A 22,989-nucleotide genomic window follows, 5' to 3' on the forward strand; every position below is an offset into this window, starting at 1 on the left:
AGGACTGAGCCGAGCCAAGTGGTGATGGGTTGTTCAGCATCTCCTGGGGAAGACGCATCAGATCCGCTCGAGCAGATAAAACAGAGTGCTAACATCTTTCAGGCTTTTCGCTGAGGAACCGCTGCAAGTGAGGACAGCGGGTGCCTGACCCTAGAATACACAACAACATAGAACATACACTGTCTAATCCAGTGAGCTGCTGATGGTCTGGGAAGCATCACAGGTCAGATACAAGCCACAGATGCTGTCTCCATGCAGCTAATGACATTAACATTTAATAAATCTTGTGACTTAGCTTTCACTGCATCAGCACGCATCCCAGGCACCGTTTTTTCCTTCCATTTTGTCTTTATGTATGGATTTATAGCCTATTTGTAGCTACATTTTAAGTGCATAATGAAACATTTTGAGCACAGACGGATCATGAAAGAATTCCTACCCACAGTATAATAATTTGTGCAATCAAATGAGCAAATCATGCTTTTGATTCAGCCTAGCTTTGCCTTCTCTTGTGTGTGCCCTTTAAATTCTTCTGACACGGTATGCAACATAACGGAGTATAAACTTGCGCTTAAATGTCAAATGATTCAAAATTGTATCACCTTACAGTGACTGTATTACCTGTAAGTTGAACAGTAGGGTGTTGACTTTCATATAAAATGAAAAACTGACAGTTTAGATTTACTATTTAAAAAAAACCAGTCCTCTTAGCTCAGTGCAACAAAAGTCAATTCATCACTGAGATTCTGTTTTTTTCCCCTGTACTTTTATTGTTCTGTTATTCTTTAGAGACAATATTTTTTCAGCTACTCTCTGCTGGAGGGGTTGTGTGACTCTACCTTTCTCTTTAAAATACCACTAAAGCGCTTTCAGTCAAATCAGGTGATACACTTGGCCCAGTCATGGTTTTTACTTTTTTCTTCTTAAGAATTTTGATTTTGGCAGCATGCATTGGATCGCTATCACGCTGGAATAATTCTCTTCTGCCAAGCTTCTGTAGACTGGTAGTCTGCCAGTATTTTGATTTTTTTTTTCATGATCTATAGCCACAGGGCCTCATGGTGCCATCTATTAATGTCATTTTCTTTGCACCATGGGGCGTCACATCATCACACTCCCACTCTTGTGCTTCACTGTCAGGACAATGCATTCACTGTGGTAGTCCGGACCGCATTAATACCAAACATACAGGATCCCATCTGAGCTGAATAAATTTATCTTGGTGTCATCTGTGCACAGAATGTACTCCCAACATTCATTAGGCTTTTTTAAAAATCCCGTAGCCATGTTTCATCTCTGTGCTAAAGACACTGTGCATAGAAACTGACATTATGAGATGTTATTCAAAATAATGACAAAATCTGATCTCCTTTACTCTTTCTCCATGTTTGCAAAGACTAACCCTGTGGTAAACTGTTTCCTTGTGGAGATATGATGCAAAACCGAGAAAGTTCTGGTGTTTGCAGAATATTTTATAGCCATGTTCATGCACTTAGATTGACAGGAAACAAAGGTATACTCAATTCTGTTTAGACGATCTCAGAGTTTCTATTTTGTGCATCAACAATTTTAATATAGTCTTTCTAAAGTGTTTTTGATTGTTCATATGAGGAAATTATTGGGAGGTGATACAACTTTAAATCATTTAACATTTAAATGAGATGGCTCAAAGCTGTTGCATATTGGTTTTAAAAGGTTTCATTTTGGGACATGTTGATATTCTATGGAGTTTGGCTCTAAAATGTGACACCATTAAGATCCCTGGTGAATACTGGTGTCGTGATGATCTCTGTGTCGCAGAACAAGCATTAAAGGAGTGTTGCACTACGGCTTGCATAACCTTAATGTTACAGGGCTAAAGAGTTTCTTAATGTTGTCTCAACGCAGAGAGAGGACGGTGACTAGTGAACTGAAAACATCTTCTCTGCAGAAACGGACTGGGTGTTAAGTCATGCTTCAAGCAAAGACATAACAGAGTTTCACAATGGCAAGCTGAAAAATGACTTCTAAAGCCCAGCAGGAGACTGTATGAGTCAGTGACTGACATAAACAGAGGAAATAGGCACCTGCACGTAAAAACATACTCCTGCAAGCTATGCACCTGTGGATTTAGAGTACATTATACTTTACTGGACATTTTCCATTTTCATGAGAGAAAATGCATCAAGAAGGACTATATATCACCCTGATGATATTGTTATAATCAATAGTAATAAAAATTAGGCTGGCCTTATACTTGCATATTTATTTTAAGAAATCATCAGCAAACAAAAGACTGATACTTTTAGCAAAACAAATAATGTCAGAAAATATTTTGCGATCACTAAATTTATTTCTGCTTACTTGTAATAAAACTACATTAAGGAACTAAGATGCACACTTTATTGACTTCACAATAGTTTCTGGAACTGTTTTGCTCATGATAAGTTCATGATTTCCTTTCCTAATTTATGTACATGAGTAACACACAAATACAAAGCCATAATATACCAATTGGCCACAATGATAAAGCCACCTGCCTTAATACTGTGTGCATCTCCCTTGTGCTGTAAAAACAGTTATCGCACGTCAAGGTATGGACTACACAAGATGTTTAAAGGCATTCTGTCGTATGAAGTACAAAGATATCAGCAGTGAGCCTTTAAAGCCCTGAAAGACCTTGCAACTGTGGGGATTGCTTTCTTCTCTTAAAGCATCTTGTTTCTATCTCTTCCCCGGGTAAACAGTACACAGAGACATTGCCATCCACATGATGTAAAAAAACAACAAAAAGCATGATTCAAAAGACCCGATCACTGTCTGTCATCCCTCCATTGTCCAGTTCCGTAGGTGCTAATGGTGGTGGATGTCTGACCGGTTTGTGGCTACAAAGCCCCATATATAGCAAGCTGTGAAGCACTGTGTGTTCTGACACCTTTCCATCATAGCCAGCATGAAGGTATTCAGCAATTTGTGTGACAATAGCGTTTCAGATGGATTGAACCGCCACATCAATGAGCCTCCACCGCCCATGACCCCATCTCCGGTTGTCATTCAGCCATCACAATGTGGCTGTTGTCAAAATTTCTAAAACCCTTACTCTGGCCCATTTTCCTGCTTCCAACCTGAAGAACTGCGTGTTCACAAGTTGTCTAACACATCCCACCTCTGAAAGGTGCAGCTGCATCAAGATAGCCATTCGCTTCACCCGTTGGTGGTTTTAATGTTGTGGCTGATTGATGTAGAGGAGCCTTTTTTAAATTAGCGAAAAACCAACAAAATACTTTAATGCTTAGTTACATTCAGGAACCCAACTAACCACACAGTGACACAGAAAGAAGACAATGTGAGACTTACTGTCATTGGATCCTTGATTTTCATCCCAAGTACGCACGTAATCATCCTGCAGAAACACGGAGAAAACAATCGTTTATTAGCAGCTGCAGATAATCAAGATCAACGTTATTCACACTGAGCGCACGGTGTTGTTGATACTCTAACACTGTCATCATCACAGAGGAGATGTAAAGTAGTCTGCATTATCACTGCACACTGATTATAATGTGCAACAATGGCATGAAAATTAGCTAAGTGAGTCACACCGGAGACAGACGGATACGTACTATGGCTATAAGATTCTGTATGGAAATGAGCTCAACAAATCTGCACCCTCTGCCTATATATGTGAGACATATGGTATCGGGGTGAGACGCCTTTTAAGCAAACGCCCCCCCCCCCCATTTAATTACAACATTAATTGTTCTAATTAAAATGGGCAAGCTGAAGGAAGTGCTGGGTAAAAAAAAACAAGAAAAAAAAACAGAGAAGATGGATGGAGAAGCAAAGATAAAGACAAGGAAAAGAGTCATGAATGAAAAAGACATTTCACAAAGGCAGCTAAAGGAGCTTTGCACAAAAAAGTGAAGAGAACTGACCTCTACCTCCTGGTGAGATGATGGCAAAAGGAGAGAGAAGATTTATATCGTTAGTGAAAAAGAGAAATGTAGTTTATTATACAGCATATTGAGCTGTATTCAGTGACATTGCAAGGTCAGAAGAAAGAGTTTTATGTTCATTTCAGAGCACCTGAAAGCCTGATTTTGAGTATTTATCTGTACATTGAAACAACCATGACTTCAAACGCAACTGAGTGATAAAGTTAGTGATAAAAAACACATATTTTGTCATCATTTATTAAGATCTTGACACATACATGGAGAACATCCTAACCTAACAGGAACCACATCAACTTTTCCTAAACCTTTTTCAGTTCAGAGCAGTAAGAAAAATCAAGGGAAGGAGAGAAAAAAAAAAATCTGTCCTGCTAAGATTATTTAGGAAAAATACATTATCAGGTTCTTTGATTTTATACAAATACATAAAAACTGAAGAAAATTCCCCCATTGACAGTATAGACCAGCGGTGTCAAACATGCGGCCCGTGGGATGACTTCGTAAAGTGTAAAAATTTCAAAGAAGACATTAACTGCAAATTATGAATTTGTAAAACTATAAATTTAAAATAATTTCTAGACCATGACAAGTTGTTTTGATCATAAAGTAAAATACTATCATTGTTCTTTTGTCATTTTGCATCTCATTTTTTGGAATATTTTGTCTTGCTTTTGTTGTCTTTTGTTGTCTCATGTTTTTGTCGCTTTGTGTTTCCTTTTTGTCTCACTTATGTTTTTTGTCTTGTCATTTTTTGTTTTGCTTCATTCATTGCTTTGTGTCTCACTTGTGTTGTCTATTTTTTGCCATTTTGTTTTTTCGTTTTGTCTCACTTGTGCTTGACTTATTGACATTTTGTATTTTGCTTTATTCATCGTTTTGTGTATAATTTTTGTGGTTTTGCATTTTTGTCTCACTTGCGTTATTTGTCATTTAGTTTGTGTCTTGTCCATTTTTTGTCGCTTTGTAACTTTTGTTAATTTTTAAAAAAATTTGTTTTGTGTCATTCGTCTCATTTTGTCTATCATTTTTGGTCATTTTTGTAATATTTTGTCTTGTGTTTTGTCTGACTTGTCATTTTGATAATAAAGTAAAATACTACATCATTCAGTTCCAGATAGCTATGAATAAATGCTTCGTGTCTTTGTAGATATTCTATGAATAAATGCTTCGTGTCTTTGTAGATATTCTGTGATCGGTAAGTTTTCATGTGTAAATGATAAACTGAGGCATAATATTGTCGAAATTTCAGTTATTTTTCCTAAGAAATTTCAGATTGTTCATAGTGTTTCGTTAAAAGATAGTTCATTAAATGTGGACTTTTTTTGCACTAAAACTAAGAGAAAATTTGGAGTTGTTATATTTTCTTATAGGTTATTATGCTGTGATTTTACTGCTCACTTAAGTTCAAATTGGGCTGAATGTGGCCCCTGAACTAAAATGAGTTTGACACACCTGGTATAGAACCCAAAACCTTCAAATTCAGAAATATGTAAATGTATTAAATTAGACACACTTCTAACTACATTTGCTTCAGATATAAGGGAAACTCACAGAAGACTGTGCAGATGTAAAGATTTTGGAGCATATTGCTACGTCTGAAATAATAAACATAAGTCATTTCAAGATATTTACAATCAGCCACCACCCCTCCTTAGCGATGACTTACTCATCACAGTAAACATTTACTGTACTGGAAGCGTGTGCCAAACAGCTCCCTGGAAGGCGATAAATCCCGACACAACACGTGAAACAAGCAGCCCTCGTCAAAGCTGGGACCTTCTTCTTTGACCCTCACAGTTTTATTTCACAGAGGTAAATATTTTCATCGCTGGCGAGGACTCCACTGGTGAATTGAAATCTACCAAACTGCGCTCCTGTTGCTCCGCTCGTCCTCTTTCTCGCTGCACTGCCGAGCTCAGTCGCTCTCCTCTGTGACAAAAGAATCACTTCTCATAAAATGGCCTCGGTTTGGATCTTAACTCAACACTCCAGACGAGCTCCGTGAATGACTGTCGGTTATGTAGTTTAACCTTGTTGATCCTGATGGAGTCGAGCATTAGCAGGGTGAGACCTCAAAGAGTTTAAGGCCTGGTCATTAATCTGATGCCTCCCTTGCCTCCTTTATTGATGCTTCAGGTCCTGCATTATTTAGCAGCCTCTCTGTATTTGTGTTTCTGCCAGGACCAATGAGGAAGCTGTCCCGCTGCGCTGAAAGGACTGGAAATCAATGATTTCATAAAAGAGAGGCTGCAGAAAATGTATTCAGGGAAAATAAATTCTCCTGAGTGTACAATGAAAGTGAGCATGAAACGTGGAGCAAGGTGACAAGTTTGGCACACGGCGGCAGCGAGGTTGCATCACTCGCATATGCGATTCATTGCCCAAAAATTCGGATGAAAAGGCTGCCGCTTTTTCCATGGGAGCGATTAGAGGAAGCAGGATGAGAGTTGAAAACACTCAGCTGCATCCAGGAGCTCTGTGATCTAGCTGATAACATCAGAAAGATCTCCTCTTGTTAAACAGAGCGGGGAAGCTCGCCCTCCACATCAAACATGGCAGAATGTTCACCCTACTGCCGAGCTCCACAATACTGACTGACAGATCACAATCCGTCACATCTGTAGGGGGAGGATCACAACCCGATGAGCTGTCCGCTGAAAAATTGGGTTCAACTCGGGAGGAACTGCACACAGTCAGAGATCTGTCAAAAAAAAAAAAAAAAAAAAAAAAAAAGTCTGACAGACAGACTGTGCTTGTTGTGGTTGAATGGAAAAAAGAGGAACAAACAGGGAAGTGGTTGAAATGAATGTGTGGGTGTGTGGGTGTCTGAAGGATCATATGTGTGACTGACAGATGTTTCTGAGTAAATGTCAGCTGTCAGATGCACTCTGTTCATTGCGCTTATCCTGAGGGGTTTGTTCGTGGTGACTGCAGAGTGCATCACGGCCTCATCAGTAACAAAGGACGGGGTAATAACACTCGGCTGCGGAGAACTGAGTGTTTATACTTGACCTTTTTGTGAGATTTTTGTTAATATTGGCCTCCGGTGGATTCATCAAACTCACGCTGAACCTCCCAGAGTTACGATGTAAGCACCGCACTCCCAACAAGCACCGCACAATTCACACCATGACAAAATAATTTCAGCCCACACAGAGCCCAATCTCTGGTTTTCATGTATGACCGTGTGTGAAACCTTTTTTAAGTGAGGTGAAATGCCTTAGAGCTGCTGCACGCTAAACTCAAATGTCAAGGGAGCTCCAAAATGTAAGTCAGTTTAAACTTGTAATTTAAACTCACGCAAATTTTTGATTTTTAGGCGTCTGCTACTTGAAATAGAGCAGGTCAGTCTGTGGTTCCTGGAATTTTACCTGAGTTTTTCACATTTTTTTATTTTTTTTTTAATGTACATTCTGTAAAAGAAACAAATCCTGCCACACAAAATGGCACATTTAGGCATTTTCTGATCTGATTCTGTATGATCAGGATAAAAACTTTCTGATTTGATTCTATGTGGTCAAAGTTTGGTTAGGTTAAGAATGAAAACCACTGGGTTAGGGTTAAAAAAAAATAAAATCAGGATTTGGATAAAATGACTGAGTTACAATAATACCTCAGTTATGGAATGATCATGGTGTTGAATTCCAGTAGTAAATGGGAAACTACTAGTCATCTGTGTTAAATGCAATGTTTTGCTGACCTATCCATGCACCTCAGCCTCCTCCCTCTGTGGATTTCCTGGCTTGCCTTATACCGCTATAACCTACTTGATATGAACATACTGATTTTTAGCACTTTCTGAAAAGACTAAGCTCGATCCTTTTATCCTGGAGGGGCTGTCTCAAATATGCATTTCCTCATGTAATGAAGGAGACGTTCAAGCTGGCAAGAGTTCGCCGAGTTTGACAGTCCAGACACTCAACACTGAAGGTCCCACTCATTTCCAGATTCATCAGCCCACCACTTCTGCTCCTGAAGTTTACTTTTTTTTTAAATCCTCTTTCCCATCAAGTGATGTCCTCAAGCAAATACAAGGACCCCTTCAAAGATGAGAACCACTGAAAGATGAGGGTGCAAAGAGGCTGACCACACACAGCAAGAATTGGAAACATCAATTGGCTGATCAGCAAGCAGTAGAACATCCTAATTATAGCGAAAAAGGAGACTTGCAGTGGTTTCAGTGTTTTAAAAATAGTGCAATCGTTACAAGACAATGTTTTGTTGGTTTTTTTTATATCAGCGAAGGCGCACCACTGAGATACTGTTGGATTTTTGTGCCAACGTCCCAAATCAAATAAAACACAGCTGAAATGAGAACATTATACTGCCCTGAGGTTTTTCACAGCAGCCTCTGGGCACTATAATTTGTTAACATGTATATACGATGCTACAAACTGCATCCTATCAATTCCTCCCACCTAGAGACCCACATAAAGACTCGGTGGCTGTTCACGATTTCTCCGCTTTGGTTTACAGATCACATGCAACGTGCCTGAGATGAAACAAACCGCCCTGAACAATCTTCCCATTCTGTTCGTTCTCCTCTTATCTTCATGCACAATGAGCCACGGGGCATGAGTAGCAAGCTTGCTAATTCGTATGTCTGCATGCACAGAGGACTCTGAGCTCATGATTCAGGATCGCAGAGCATCAAGTGCTGCTCTGCTTACAGGATGGAGCAAAGCTTATGCAAGAGAACTCGGAAGAATGGGTAAAAAGAAAGGTGAAGCAGAGGTTTGTACATTTTGGGAGCTGAAATAATGGCAGGGACAAAGGCATGAGGAGTCACAGTATAAATTCAAAGTGCCTTACAATGACTCACAGGAGAGAACAGGGGTAAAAAAAAAAAAAAAAACACAGTTTGAATAAAAATTGCACTTATCTCTCCATTTTCTTTTCTTCTAATCTTTGGTCTTCTCCCAAGTGAGGTACTGGGTAATTTAACCTCTTACGGCCACAACAAGAATTTCAATCATAAAAGAATTTGAATAATCCTTTTTTGGTTCTGAAAATGCAAAATTGCAATTTGCAATCGCAGAGGAAGAATTTAAGGATCCGGTGTATTCACAGCAGCCTATTGCACACCAAACCACAGCACACAATACACAGCTCAAATGACTGGACCTTATGACAGATCTGAGTTTAGCAATTGAAGTCTTGGCAACACTGTGCTTCCTGCATGTTCCTTACTGTGTAGCATGAGATCATTTCATCAGTGGGTGTAGAGAATGATGCCGTGGTCAGATTTGTGTCCAGTCCACACATAACAGACAGAAAATGTCCCTCAAGCACACTGAAATGTCTCTAGCTGCGTTAAGAAAAAAGCATTTACACTCGACTATTGAAATTCTAATTTAGAATTAATGATGTGCCTGTCTTAAAACACACTCTGGCAGATGAATAGACATATTGTCTGCACTGGACTCCTTTCTGGTACTTAAATGAGTAATCTCCTTCCTACTGAGGGCAGTGGATAAAAGGTTTTCATTTATGTCTGTGCTGAATGGCGTGACACTTAACTAGTATGGATATTGTGCATGCATAACAATTGCTTTCCTCATTCAAGAAGGGCTCTAATGTCAGCCTCCACACTCAAGTACAGAAGAGCCACATCAGAAATCCTTTGACAGCAAAAGATGGATGAAAGGTCAAATACTGAGGCTGACTGAAAATTGCACTCAATTATCTAAACAGTGACTGCTTTTTCCTTTCACCGGGTATGTCTTCAGAGGTACAGTAAAGGAAAAAAAAATGGACTGGTTTCACAGAATTTGACATGAATTTTGATGCAGTGTCACCAGTTCTTGAACTTTCTTGCTTTATCCCTGCTGTTTTTGCAATATGTGCAGCGTACACTCTCCACAGACACAGCTATAAAAATCACACTTAGTCCACAAAATCTCTGTGCACTCATGCCAGCTCTGTACTCACTATCTATAAATAAAATCAACCCTTGTGCCTTTCAGGGCCCTGCGGGGAATAAGAAAACAGTCTGCAACTCACAGGAGAATCTGGTACAAACAGCGAGAACCTTCACACTTCACTGAAAACACCAACTGAAAAACAGACTCGTACAACAATGGAAAATCAATGAAGTTGCCTAGGTAAGGGCTACAAGAAGGATAAGAATCAGCCAACGATTTGAGACGGGGTCAGTCTAAAACAGTGTAATCGAGTTGCAATCAGATCAGCAGTGACAGAAACCAAAATCTGGCATCTCGTGTGGAAAAAGCAGACCGGCTGTCATTTGTAGTGCCTACCAAATTCAATCTTACTCATACAATGCTGCTGAAATCCCTCAAAAATAGATCCAAATAATTGCTGAATGTACTTAGAACACAAACGTATCAGTCATTGTACATATCCTCACTTGGCCCGCTGCTGCTATGCCTGTCAACAAATATTTACCATCAAAGTGTTGTTGTAAGCAGCGGAGCCTTGGATACAGATTCAAACAGAGGTAGACCAAAGTGGCTTCTCATTTCTAGCTGGTGGCCACGAAAACATTTTAGTCCATTAAGCTGATGTTCAAACAGGACTTTTTAACATAACCTCGGAAAATAACGTAGCACGACATTAAAGAAATGCTCTCAGTTAACTTAGAGCAGACAAACACATTTTTATACTTTTGTTTTTGGGTTTAGAGTAGGAATAAACTCATACGGGTTTTCCAGTCTGATACTGATGCCATTTAGCCTAGCCGCGTTAGACAACCGACGGCAACGAATTTAATTCTCTGCCAGGGTGGGTCTAGTTACCCTCCATAAGGCTCGAGGTTGGATTCTCCTAAAACTGGCCGGACCAATCACCATGAAGTGTAGAGTCAGAAGGCGGGCGTAACTAAGTGACGACAGAGGCGCGACGATTCTGACAGAAACAACCGGAAACAGCTAGCCTAGCCACGCTAGACAACCCACGGCAACGAATTTAATTCTCTGCCAGGGTCGACAACAAAAACGACAACAGTCGTTGAGCTCCATTAGCACCGACTCTAAATAATCTGTTAACATGTCTGTAATATACTTCAGCTTCACCCATTGACTGTATAAATAAGGCTTCACCGAACTACCGCATCCTCTGATTTCCGGCGCTCTAGGAGCCTATTCGTTGCGCTGATTGGTTGTATACCTACCCAATTGCTGCAGAGTGATTTGATAGCTAACCTTTTAGCCCACCTCCCTCCCTGTCGAGCGTGCCAAGACCTTTGCGTCTTCAGAGCATGGGTCTAGCGTGGCTAGGCTAGATGCCATTTACAGTCGTCCCTCGCCATATTGTGGTTCACTTTTTGCAACCTCACTGTATCACAAATTTTCAAATTGTGTCTAATTTTGTATCATACATTTTTCACTATACTGTAGAATTTTGCAGTATACAAGTATTTTTCTATATTTATTATTAAAAATTTTTTGCATTAAAACAGGCCTTTTCCAGGCAAACAAAAAGTAAAATAAAAATGTATAAAATTATAATTAAAACATACTAAAAAAAATATCAAATTGAAATAAAATCCGTACAGCGCTGGGCACCGATTGGCTCAGCGACCGATGCATCAGTTTCCTTCGTCTCCCGTGTATAGCATGAGTTCAGCATCTCGCCTTGTCCATTTCACATTGACCTCTGATCACTGCACATAGTGTTGCTTTGCAGTGTTGTGGTTGTGTGGTATTTTCAAAGATGCTCATCATCGCTGAAAAGGTTTAACTACTTAAATTATATATAAATATAAAGTTGCTACTTGGCAAATTTTTGCCCGTCGCTGGGATTTCTGGACCCTAACCCCCACGATAAACAAAGGACCACTGTACTGGTAACGCAGAAAGACTGTTACGGGACAAGGCCGGAGAACCCAAGCGCAGACTCGCAGAAACCGGCAGACAAGCGAATGATTGAAAGAGATTTATTAAACCAAATAACTAAACCAATGCATAAATAGGGAACTGAACTAGGGGGAAAGAGCCAAACCAAAACTCTACAAGCTAAATTCTAAGAATACAAAACACAAGTCCACAAAACAGAACTAAATTAACCAAACTAAGCTAGAGAGGGGTACTCACAATAAGGTGGAACTGACAACCGAGGGGAAACAGGCTGGGGAAAATCCACAAACTGACAACAGGAGCACCCAAAAGGGGGGAAATCCAGGAGGCAGGGGGACACAGAAGAGTGCATGAGGCTGAAATAGCCCAGAGGTGGCAGTTTTGGTGGGGAACAGTCACTATGAGCCAACAGGGACTGAGTGACTGAGCAGGGTTTAAATAGTGAACAGAGCTATGTGGGCAGGTGAGCTAATTACTGCAATATGAGTCACCTGCACTAATCAGCTGAATGCAGACAGGTGTGCAGGGAGAGCAAGACACAGGGACGAGACAGACAAGAGGAAGAGAGATGACAGGGAGCCAAAGGGAGACAGATCAAAACAGAATAGAAAGATACAGAAAGAGCAGGAGCAAAAAGGAGAGACCAGGAGGGAGAACGAAGGACAGAAACAGGAGCTGGAGCAGGGATCATGACAAAGCTATTTGGAACTTAAATACAGTAAATGTAATGTTTAACAGCATGTGATAGCAGATAACCTCATTTATAACTTGGTTTCTTCATTAATAAGGGTGGCTATAACTGAATATGTAAGATAGAAATAGTGATTAAACACTAATAATTGGGAAAATGCCAAATACTAGTCACAATAATCATCCAGGCCAATAATCAGTCTTTTCCTAGTTTGGAGAGATAAAAACGGACAATCACCTTTAACTTCTTTAATGAAGCATCACTCTCAATTCAGCACGCTGCATGAACAGCTCGATCAGCCGTGCCTAGTTACAGTTGCTAAGGTATGACTGGACCATAAATCACGTCCTTTGCAATATGTCTCATGTTGGTTTTCATCACGAGGTCTTCTCAGCGTCATCTCAGCTGCGGGTTTCCTCCAGTGCAGTATTTGCGTGCTTTCCTGAGTCTGATTACTGCGAACATGTTCTCAGCAAGCCCTCTCTCAGGAGCTCGGTACTAATCAAATCCTTTTGTATCGGCTACTGTACCTACAGGACCTGATCTCACACCGGCTGTGACTCAGTCTGGCATAAGCCTCGCTGCATTTACTGTAGAGACAGCTTCTGCCACTTAGAGTTACTGCGAGTTTGAAAAAGGCAGAAAAGTTCCCGTTTTGCGTCTGAATTTACACAAACTTACATCCCACTGATGTGCCATTCAGACTACTTTGGGGATTTTGCTGTTGATAATAAGTGGATTGTTTACTGTGTACATGTTTTCTAACTACAAGTATCCCACAAAGAGCTCATTACAGGCAGATTTCTGGATGTCAGGTGTTCTCTGCAGCAAACAACCTATTTGGCTCACTGACTCCCAGGTGTAGTCGGTGCAGAAGCAGGTCACTCACGGATACGAAACGCTCGCAGGCTGTAAGAGAAAATGCTACACAACAAGACCCGTGTCTTTTTTTTTTCTCTTTTTTTTTTGCAGCTATTAGTCCCACCTGTATTGCAGATGTGGGTGAGGAAGCGTTTATTCAATTCTGTAAACAATTGAATTCTCTACAAATTTTGAAATTTATCACCCCACTTAGCAAATCTGTCTCCGCGACACCTGTGCCCTTCAGCTGCGGCTACTGTATTGCTGTGGGAAGCAGCTGTAGCCCGGCATGATGAAAGCCTATTTCTTTTTCCCTTCTACTCAATTACAGCCCACCTAGGCCTCTGGCAGCCGGCCGAGACACCCCACAGTGCACCAGTAGTCCTTGTGCAAACCCCCCCAACAACCACACCGCCGCTCCCTGAATGGAAAAGATGCACTCCGTCTGCATACAAGAGCTCTGGATGTTTGCGGCCTCGCAGAAAATCTGGAGAATGATAAGGAGCGGCTCACGCCTGAACAAAGCATGAATAGATAGACTAATGGACTTCTGATAAGCTGTTATCATCATTCAAAGCATTAATGCATCAGTAGCAGTCTACTCTGACATCAGAGAGCGGCTGTGCGATAGGAAAGCCAGACCGGGCGAAGGGCTCATGGTGATAATTTACTGTTTGTCTGGATAGTCTTTAATGGAGTATTTGGCTTCAGTGTTACAGATGCCATTATCCACAATTATTTTTGTGTGTCATAGCGAAATGATAAAAAGGAGCAGCGAAGGGAGTTCAAATTCTGCTGGACGGTTGCCAGTTAAAGCACATAAGAGGCTAAAATCAAGCAGGAGAGTATAGGTAGGCAAGGTAAAGCTCCTGCCAAAATGTTCCCTGAAGATTGCCGGCGTGGAGCAAAAGAACACAACATCACATCTTAATAAGAACTGTCAGAACCTACCGCGAGCGCTTCCCCCATTCTGCATTTTTAATCCACTGACATCGACAAGGGATCTGATGTTTTTGTGCACAGAGTGTTTTCTGTTCATTAAAAATGAACTGAATGGATAGCAGGTGCAGGCAGGATTGGTACAGGGTGGTCCAGAGCTGCCTGACTAGAGAGGTGTGCGTTCCTAAGATAAGGGTTTACCAGGCACAGACAGTGCAGGATAGAAGAAAACAAGAAATAGATGAAGCTAAAATCACCTCATAAACATGGAGCCCTTTCTACCGTGTTTATGCTGGAATCCATGATGGATGCCAACAATAAAGAGTCTCCTCCTGCGTGGACTCGCGCTGTCGTGTCCTAATGATCATCCATTTTTGGGCACATATCTGGGCTGATCAACAGGAATAAGGCTTCCGAACAATTTCATGGCTTGGTGATTCCGTGGACAGTATCATTTTTACGGGGGAAGTTGAGCAAAAAATTGAATTTACTGTTGATTTGCCTTTAGTAGACATATCAAATTGGATCTGCTATGCATAAAAATACAGTCATCTCCGGTCATTTCATGTCACACTGAAATGAAAATAGACAGTGCCTCAGTCCTCTCTGAATTTCAGTGTGTATTCAGAATTATCTTTTCAATGGTGCTTAAAATGGAAATGAGTATTCACAATCATAAAGCAAAATGTTTTTCTTGCATACATTTTTCCAGCTACTGAATGCCTCCATCATTGTGCTATTTCATTCCATTTTGAGCTCAATATTGTAGCAGTGTTAACATGGTTTTCAGTTATATCTTCAAATGTTAGTCGCTTCAGTTTTCATAATGACTCTCAAAAGAGCAAAGTGAAGAAAGCAATAAAGGTACAATATGTTTTAATGAATAGTTGTTTAACCCTCCGAACCCCAAAACCCTGCGGTGAGTTGTAAATGCATATCATCTTCAAAAGAATGGCCAATATTACACCATTTGTCATAGAAAGACACTATAAAAAAGAGGAAGAATAGTAAAACTTTTGACCTTTCAATGGTTTTTGAAGTGCTAATCTGTGAGCTGCTGCTTTGTCAGGAAACTTAACTAAATTTGAAATTGTGACATTTGATCAAAATCACTTTACGTAGCAAGTTTCATTTTAAAAACTGACGAAAGGGAACCAGAAACAGAAATTCTGTCCTCTACTCAACCAAGACGCCTTTAAAATTCAGGGACTTTTCAGCCAAACTGGCCTTAAATATCTAAACAAATAAAAATATAAGTCATAAAATACGTATCATATACCATTTTTTCCCCCAGTAATAGTGATGCCTGTGTGCTCTTGTAAAAATGCTGTGCATTTTAATTTTTGTCACATAAAAAAAAGGAATTTGACTTCAGTGTATTCTCTGTTATGATTTATGACATTACTGCTTTGCAATACTGTAGAAAAGGCATTACTGAGCTCTCTCTACTTCTAGTCATGGTTGTGCTGCTTCCACAGAGGTGCAGGACTTTATGACGCAGTGAAAAATGAGCCCACGGTGAGTGAAAATGTGACAGGAGCAGAAAACGCCCAGAAACTGCTAGGGGTTTAGAGGGTCAATAATTTCTCATAAAAACTCCCCAAAGATGTCAACTTTTGTGGTAAAGTAATAAATCTACATTCCGTTACCATGATTGTCCTTCCTGTTCCACCGTTTGTATGTTTTTTTTCCCAGGATTTGGTGCATTAGTGGAATGAAATGCTGAGTGCACCTGTCAGATTAAAGGATTGAAGGTATCCCATTCTATTATTATTTGTTGACTGTAACTGTTAAATCTAATCGCCTTGTCTTCCTGTGAAATAGATTGAATTGAAGTGTGGAAGCTTTTTTTTATTTTTTTATTGGAAGCAAAAAAACCTCTTACCCTGATTCTGCTTTTGCATTCCATTAAAGAATAAATATGAAATATTTAAAGCGTACTTGCTGCAGTCTATTGTGTGTGTTTATCTGTGCGTGTGCATCTGTGTGTGTTTGCACACGTGCAAAAAAAGGGAGAGTGAAAGAGCTCGTCTTTCATGTTGTGCAGCTTTGATTATTGCTTTCCAGTGTTGGATTAATATTCAGCATCCAGCTCTCAGAGGACTGCACAAGTCAACATCAATTTGTGTTATCTGAATACCTATAACTGTGTCATTGGCAGCCATTTATTTATCAAACAAATAAAAAAAAATCCAAGAGACAAAGCTGTTCCTTTTCTAGTTGCTTTTGTGTTTTTTTAGTTCAAAGACCATCATGAAGCAAAGCGAATTAAATGTTCATTACATTAAATGTTAGGCAACTCATTAAGTATAATGCAAAGAATGCCACTTGGTTGCACAAATTGTATTTCAGCTGGAAGTTCAGTTGTAATGATATGGAAAAACCCTCATAAAGGATGTTTCCTCCACCCCGAAGCAGGACTGGTGAGGGGATAGAGTCATCAAACTCCCAGTGATACATGCTCCATCTCAACACCACAATAGAGAGACTGCTGTTGCTACGGCAGCAAGCTGAAATCAAAGCGGTTTCTATTGCCGAATCCCTCGGGAGGTTCAGCGGTTCGCTTCTCTGATGTTTCTCCTGTCATCATCATCACCAGAGACACCACCACTCTTTAACGCACTCACAAACACAAATACACGCAGCAGCCCTGACAAAATCACATTTGTGCACTTGCACGACACGATCACATGTGCATGAATGCACACACACACACACACACACCAGCATTGAGACAATCACCCTTGGGAGTGACGATCATAAAAGAGATAGTGTGTAACTGTGGAGACGTTTGTGTTGCACAGCAGCTTTGATGTTAAATTGAGGAAAAAGGCAAAGCTGAGCGAGTGACATCTTCATATTAAATGGCAAACCCTTAAGCAAACTGTTTATATCTTGGGATGTTCTATATATTCTGGATGTGTCTGTGTTTTGATTCACTCCAAGAAGGATTTTTGGTTGTTTTTTTTTTCTGCATAGCCAATCATGATATGGTGAATTCAGAAGCACATTGCTTCTGTAACTAACATTTTGGATAAAAGCTGAGTAAATATAGAGCAGCATCCAGTGAGTTATAATCCCACAATAATTCTGACTTAATCTTTCCATGCCCACAATTTCATTACTTCCCTAAGTACAGTTCCAGAGGACATACTCTTTAAGTAATCACAGTCAAACTAATCCGTCCCCAGGAGGGGCAGCTGCCAATTTTCACACGCGTTCACTTTTTCTTCTGGGATGTCCATGACCCATGTTTTAAGGAGCCATGTGAAAGTGGATTGAAAGTGACACCACAATCTCTCTCTGGGAAGGTTAATATTTAGAGGAGGCTCATCTTCTCCCTCCCTGACAAGATATGCTATTGTTCTCGGATAGATGCTCCCATTTCAGATCCAATAATGATACCTATCCTGCAGTAACCACCTAGAATCAATTAAAACCCAATTAACAGGAGTCATATGGAACCTAATCCAACTGCACTACTGTCCAAATCCTATTGGGATCATTAGTAATCATTTCACAGAGCTGTAGGCAAAACTACATCCATACATTCACAGACACAGCAATATATCACTGTGCAGACCCTGCAGGCTTTAATCAATCCCTGCAACCCAGTTCAGTCTGTTCAGTGGGTAAATATGCACATCAATCAATCACTGCCGCTCTGCTCTAATTGCTTAATTCTCTTGTTTGTGAAATCTCCCGAGACACGTCTGGAAACACATCTGAGGTAACCTATATTAAGGACAGGATGATGGAATAGGTCTGCGCCGCTGTGCAAATGGGACAAAAACATGAATTGCATATAATTAACAAAGGGGCCCATACAGTAGAAGTGGGTACATCCTATAGAGTGTGGTTTGCAAATGAACCTAAGCAATTTCCTGAGCTTGGATTGGAAGTTCTGTGATTAAATTTCACTGGGCAGCTCGGATATTTAAGGGAGAAGTTCTAGAAAAGACCCCAAACTATAAATTTCCCTCAAAATATACAACCCATATAAAGCATCCACTGCAAAAACAAACCCTCGTTTTTCATTTATGTTATTAAAATTTGTTTTGGCCACATTTATATGAATTATTTCTGTGGGTTTTTTTTTGTAAAAATTACATTTAAAGTATGTTTCCACAGCTTCCTATGGGATTCGAACTGCCGCACCAAGTTTGTGCGCATTATCGCGCAATAAAGAAAGTCTGCGATAACTACTGTTTCTGTCCGTTTCCACCCCTCCATCAGCGCGCCTCGTACCGCATTAGCGCGCATCTCTCAATCAACACTTACATCTCGGAAGCGATTCCAGTGCTTGATCTTGCGGCTGTACTGTGAAATGGTGGACAGCCACTGCTCGTCTTCCATGAAATTCCCCGTTTTTTCCGCCTCCTTGGCGCTCTTCACGTCGCTCTGGAAGGTAGAGCCGGCCAGCATCGCCAGCGGGACGAGAAGGCACACGATATCCGTAATTTCCACCATGGTAGCGGACGCAAACACCTCGCACACACCGGCTGTCGGGCTTTCCTCTGCTGGGAGGAGGAGGAGGATGCTGAGGCTGGATTGAAACTACCACCTGATTAGCCTATGGGATGCTGCTTCTGCTCAGAGAGAGAGAGAGAGAGAAAGAGAGAGAAAGAGAGAGGAGGGGGGGGGGGTGGATGTGGATTTGATGATAGTATTCAGGGCTGCTCTGCTGCTGCTGCTGCGGGACACCTTTTGTGTTTCTGTGAGATTTATTTGCATATTTTTTGTCGTTGTCCTGGGTGCTGTTGATGTTTACAAGCTGCAAATTCGAATGTCACGTGACTCCCTTCCTCACCCTCCTCACTCCTGAACTCCATGTTCAGGTGGGACAGTTTGTCTGGGAGCCTTCGGTATGTGGGGCAGGCTGAATTAAAGCTGCAACAAAGGATTAGCTCCCATCAGGATTAATTTCTCAATCAAATATTAACAATATGATCTCTAAAATGTCAGTGAAAAAGCCGGAGGTGATCTATACCGGTTGCCATACAAATGCTGATAATATTTAGTTTACTGTGATATTAACAGTGTTGGTTTTGGGAATGAAAAAGCAATGTAGTATTCCCCCTAGAAGTTTTGCTCCACACTGTCCCCTCGGATGCATTGTCACATCGGGTTACCAGGTAACAATAAGCCCTTTTCCACTGCAGGAAGTTGTAGACCTATTTTAGTGCAGCCTGAACCTTTGTACATGTTCAGATCACAAGAACAACCCCATGAGAACATCTTTCAGGCATGGTGAGTACCTACAGTACTCCGTAGTAGGTACTTCTGAGTGGCCCTGAAGCACTGCTATGAGTTTTGATGCTTATGTTCAACAAGTGCTGTTTTTCTTGCCCTCTTGATGTCCAGGTCATAGGCTTTCAAACATCATATATGGGCTAACATAATCTATATTTTTCCATGTAGTGCATTCTCATATAACTGTAGTTAAACCCAGTAACTACTATTTGCTGATGGTTTGGTTCACCTCAGTCAACATCACAGTAGTCTTCCAAGGCCAGACCATCCTTTAGTGCCAACATCACACGGTGCAGAATGGTCTAGTTACATTTCATTATCATTCTGCTTTTGGGGGAAAATGCTCAGGCTCGTTTGTATTTCTTTGACCCAGTCGTAGTCATATTGGGTGTGCTCAGCCCCGGATGCAGCAGTGATGTCCCCTCAAAACTGCCGTTAAAAGGAATGAGAGAAACTGCCTCTTTGCACAATCCAAACCTTAGGGAAAACTTTCAGTGGGGAAGGTTGCTAGTCAGGAGGCTGTTTTTGTTGTTTCTCGTACCGAAAAGAATTCTAAGAAGTGTGACATGCAGATAGCAAAAGGAGAGAAGAAAGCCATGTGGCATGCGTGGCTGATGGTTAGCTTATACCTGTCGTCTACATCCAGTGAGTCAGACTAATATTGTGGCTGTCGAATTGAATCTTACACCACAATGGAAACAGAAAGATTGAAATGGCCAGTTTAAGTTTGGCCTATCCTGCACCTGCCCTGAATTCCTGCAGTGGGAAGCTGCCTAATAATCCCTTTTCCACTGCAGGAACTTGCGGGGCATTTTAGAGTGGCCAGAACATTTGTGCACCTCAAGAACCACCCCTGTTTAACCTCATTTAGTAAGTACTCCCGATCTGCCTTGAAAAAACAGCTGTGAAGGTCTCTACACAGATTGCTTCGATACTTGGAGGCCAGAAGACAAGAAGTAACATTTTTTCTGTCCTCTAAAGGTCTTTGCCAAGCAGCAGTCTTCACCTCTCAAACATCATCTCCCAGTGTAAAATTTATCTCATAGGCTAACATACCAAACCACCATTGTTTCATTTCCTCATAGAACTGGAGTTCTTTTGCTGTTGTTTTGGCAAATTTAACATCATGCTTTGAGCTGTCGGATCCAGCAGCACAATGGAAACAGAAAGACTTTAAGGGCTGATTATGGGGTCTCACACCTGCCCTGAGTTTCTGCAGTGAAAAGTTTTTTAAAAAGATTTTTCCCGCTGGAGAATTTGCAGGTTATTTTAAGTCGGTCTGAACTTTGTGTGTGTTCTGACCTTTTACAGAGTCATTTTTGAGGTACCTAGTGCAGGTTAGCTACCTCTGAGAGGAACAGACAAAACTGCTGTGCAGATCTTGATGCTGATTGGTTAGACTTGAAGGAGACAACGAGCACCATTTTTTCTGCCTTCTTAATGCCCTTGTCTATGTTCTCCTCTGTAATATCAAAATTCATAAAGTGAAATCCACCATATTGACTAACATAACAATGTGAACATTTACTCCACCTTGTAGCTGCCCCAAGTTCCTCAAGTGGAAATCTGACTAATATACCATTAAAGCTTACATGACCCCACATATCATCGCAATTTTAATAAGGACGACATACATACAGTCTTTCTTTTATGCTCTTTAATAAAATATGATCACAAAGCTAACAGCAAAGTTGCTAATACCAAAGAACTCTTCATAGTGGTTTCAAGAATAAGGCTCAGTGACGTGTGTAAGAGAATCAAAGTGGCACCAGCACTAGGCTACACTGCCTCAAAATAAAAGCAGTCACAGGAACATGATTACTGAATTGTTGCATAATGCATTACTGCATTACAGACAGATGTAATGTGATTACAGTGCTCTACTTTGTAATGCGGTAACCCTAAAGCTCCTCTCCTGCTGGTGGGACAGTTTGTTTGATAGTCTGCATGGTGCAGGCTGAATGAAGACCACAACAAAAGGTTTTCATGCAGATTAATTTTTCGGTTCATTTAATAATCATTTAGCCTATAAAATGAGAGGGTATTGTGAGAAAGTCTGAATTGATGCCACATTACTTGATGAAAAATCCAAATGCTGAAATACTCCAGACAAAGAAAAGCAGCCAGTCATCTAATCTGGAAGCTAGAAATAGAGAATATTTGGATTTCGCTTTGAAAATCAGTTATCAGAGTAGTTGCCAATTATTAACTAAACATTCTGTTGACCAGCCTAAACATTTCAGCTCTGGTTTGAATGAAAAAGCCTTCCTGCACTGAATGCCAAAACTGCTGAAGTAATATTCACCTCTACAACAACAGTGTTATTTTCTTAAACCAGGTTTTTATTAAAATGAAATGGAGAAGCTCCTTATGGTCTCTCATCTACAAAATGTCCTTTATAAATAGACTTTATTTACATACAAAAATATTTATGATGCTCAGTGACATAACTAAAGGTCTTGTGTTTTCCAGAACCTTCAGTCATATCACATGATCCATCATTGGATAGATGGATTCACTCAGTCATTATGGAGATTAATCTGTTGTTATTTACATCTAGCAATTTATTGATTTTATGTCAAAAATATGTAGTATCAAGAAAAGCATCTTTTAAGTTTGGTTATGATGCTGTCTGTGAATATTATTTTTTTTCTGAGGTGAGCAGATTTGGATAATAGACTGTTATGATCAGTTTTTTCAATTACCTGACCCTCTTGTTTCTGGATTAAAATTATTCCGTCTAGTGGCAGAGCAAGTTGTTGTAATAGTGGAGAATAAATGCACTTCCTTGAGTACAATTTTCAGGTACTTGCTCTTGACTGAAGCTTCTATTTTATTTTCAAAATTACATTTCCTCCTGCTGTAACCAGTGGGCATCTGTGTTGTACTGCTTATAAGGAAGATGCTGTAATCCACCAGATCTCTTTGTGATACTCCCATATATATATATATATATATATATATATATATATATATATATATATATATATTGTCCAAAAAGGCAGAGGTGAAAATGAATGGATTTAAGAAGAAGAAATAAAGAACGAGGGTCTATGAACTTAAACTTTGCTAATGAACATTGTGGTTTTAGAAGGTCTGGAAAGCAAATCTAAGAAAAATAACTGTAGTAAACCAGATTTTATATAAATGTAACAGATCATGTATGATCTTTTACCCTACATTATATGCTCCACTATATTTCTGAGGCAGGTTTTGTATGTTTTCCCATTTTTACTTATCACACTAAATACAAAATCATATATTAGAGAATCACTAAATAAAATCCAACATTATGAGTTATTTTATTATGAAATGGGCAATTCAGCAATGCAATACTATAACTTTTGATATTCTGATTGCATTTTGACTTTGTAAATTTTTGCCTTTTTTTCTAAAGGAAAAGACCTCAGTTCTTCTTCCGCCACATAATATTAAATAATTTTCTCTTTTAATGGCTGTTCCTGCGATCTCCAATATCAACTCCATTAGACAACTT

At 40.1% G+C, this 22,989-nt stretch overlaps 1 protein-coding gene across 2 annotated transcripts in view; it reads right to left on the minus strand.

The window, feature by feature from the left end:
* spock2 (SPARC (osteonectin), cwcv and kazal like domains proteoglycan 2) overlaps positions 1 to 18,821 on the minus strand; it is a 30,958-nt gene extending 12,137 nt beyond the window's left edge. The window contains exons 1-3 of one of the 2 annotated variants that reach the window (XM_022212502.2): positions 18,522 to 18,821; positions 3,915 to 3,923; positions 3,337 to 3,382 (exon numbers count right to left, since the gene is read on the minus strand). In XM_022212502.2, the coding sequence (XP_022068194.2) occupies positions 3,337 to 3,382; positions 3,915 to 3,923; positions 18,522 to 18,710 (244 nt within the window). In that variant the 5' untranslated portion in view covers positions 18,711 to 18,821. The remainder of the gene's footprint in view (positions 1 to 3,336; positions 3,383 to 3,914; positions 3,924 to 18,521) is intronic. The other variant, XM_022212511.2, reaches the window with a different exon arrangement.
* Positions 18,822 to 22,989: the final 4,168 nt, after the last annotated feature.

Source organism: Acanthochromis polyacanthus, chromosome 15, assembly GCF_021347895.1.
Source record: "Acanthochromis polyacanthus isolate Apoly-LR-REF ecotype Palm Island chromosome 15, KAUST_Apoly_ChrSc, whole genome shotgun sequence".
Classification (NCBI taxonomy): Eukaryota; Metazoa; Chordata; class Actinopteri; family Pomacentridae; genus Acanthochromis; species Acanthochromis polyacanthus.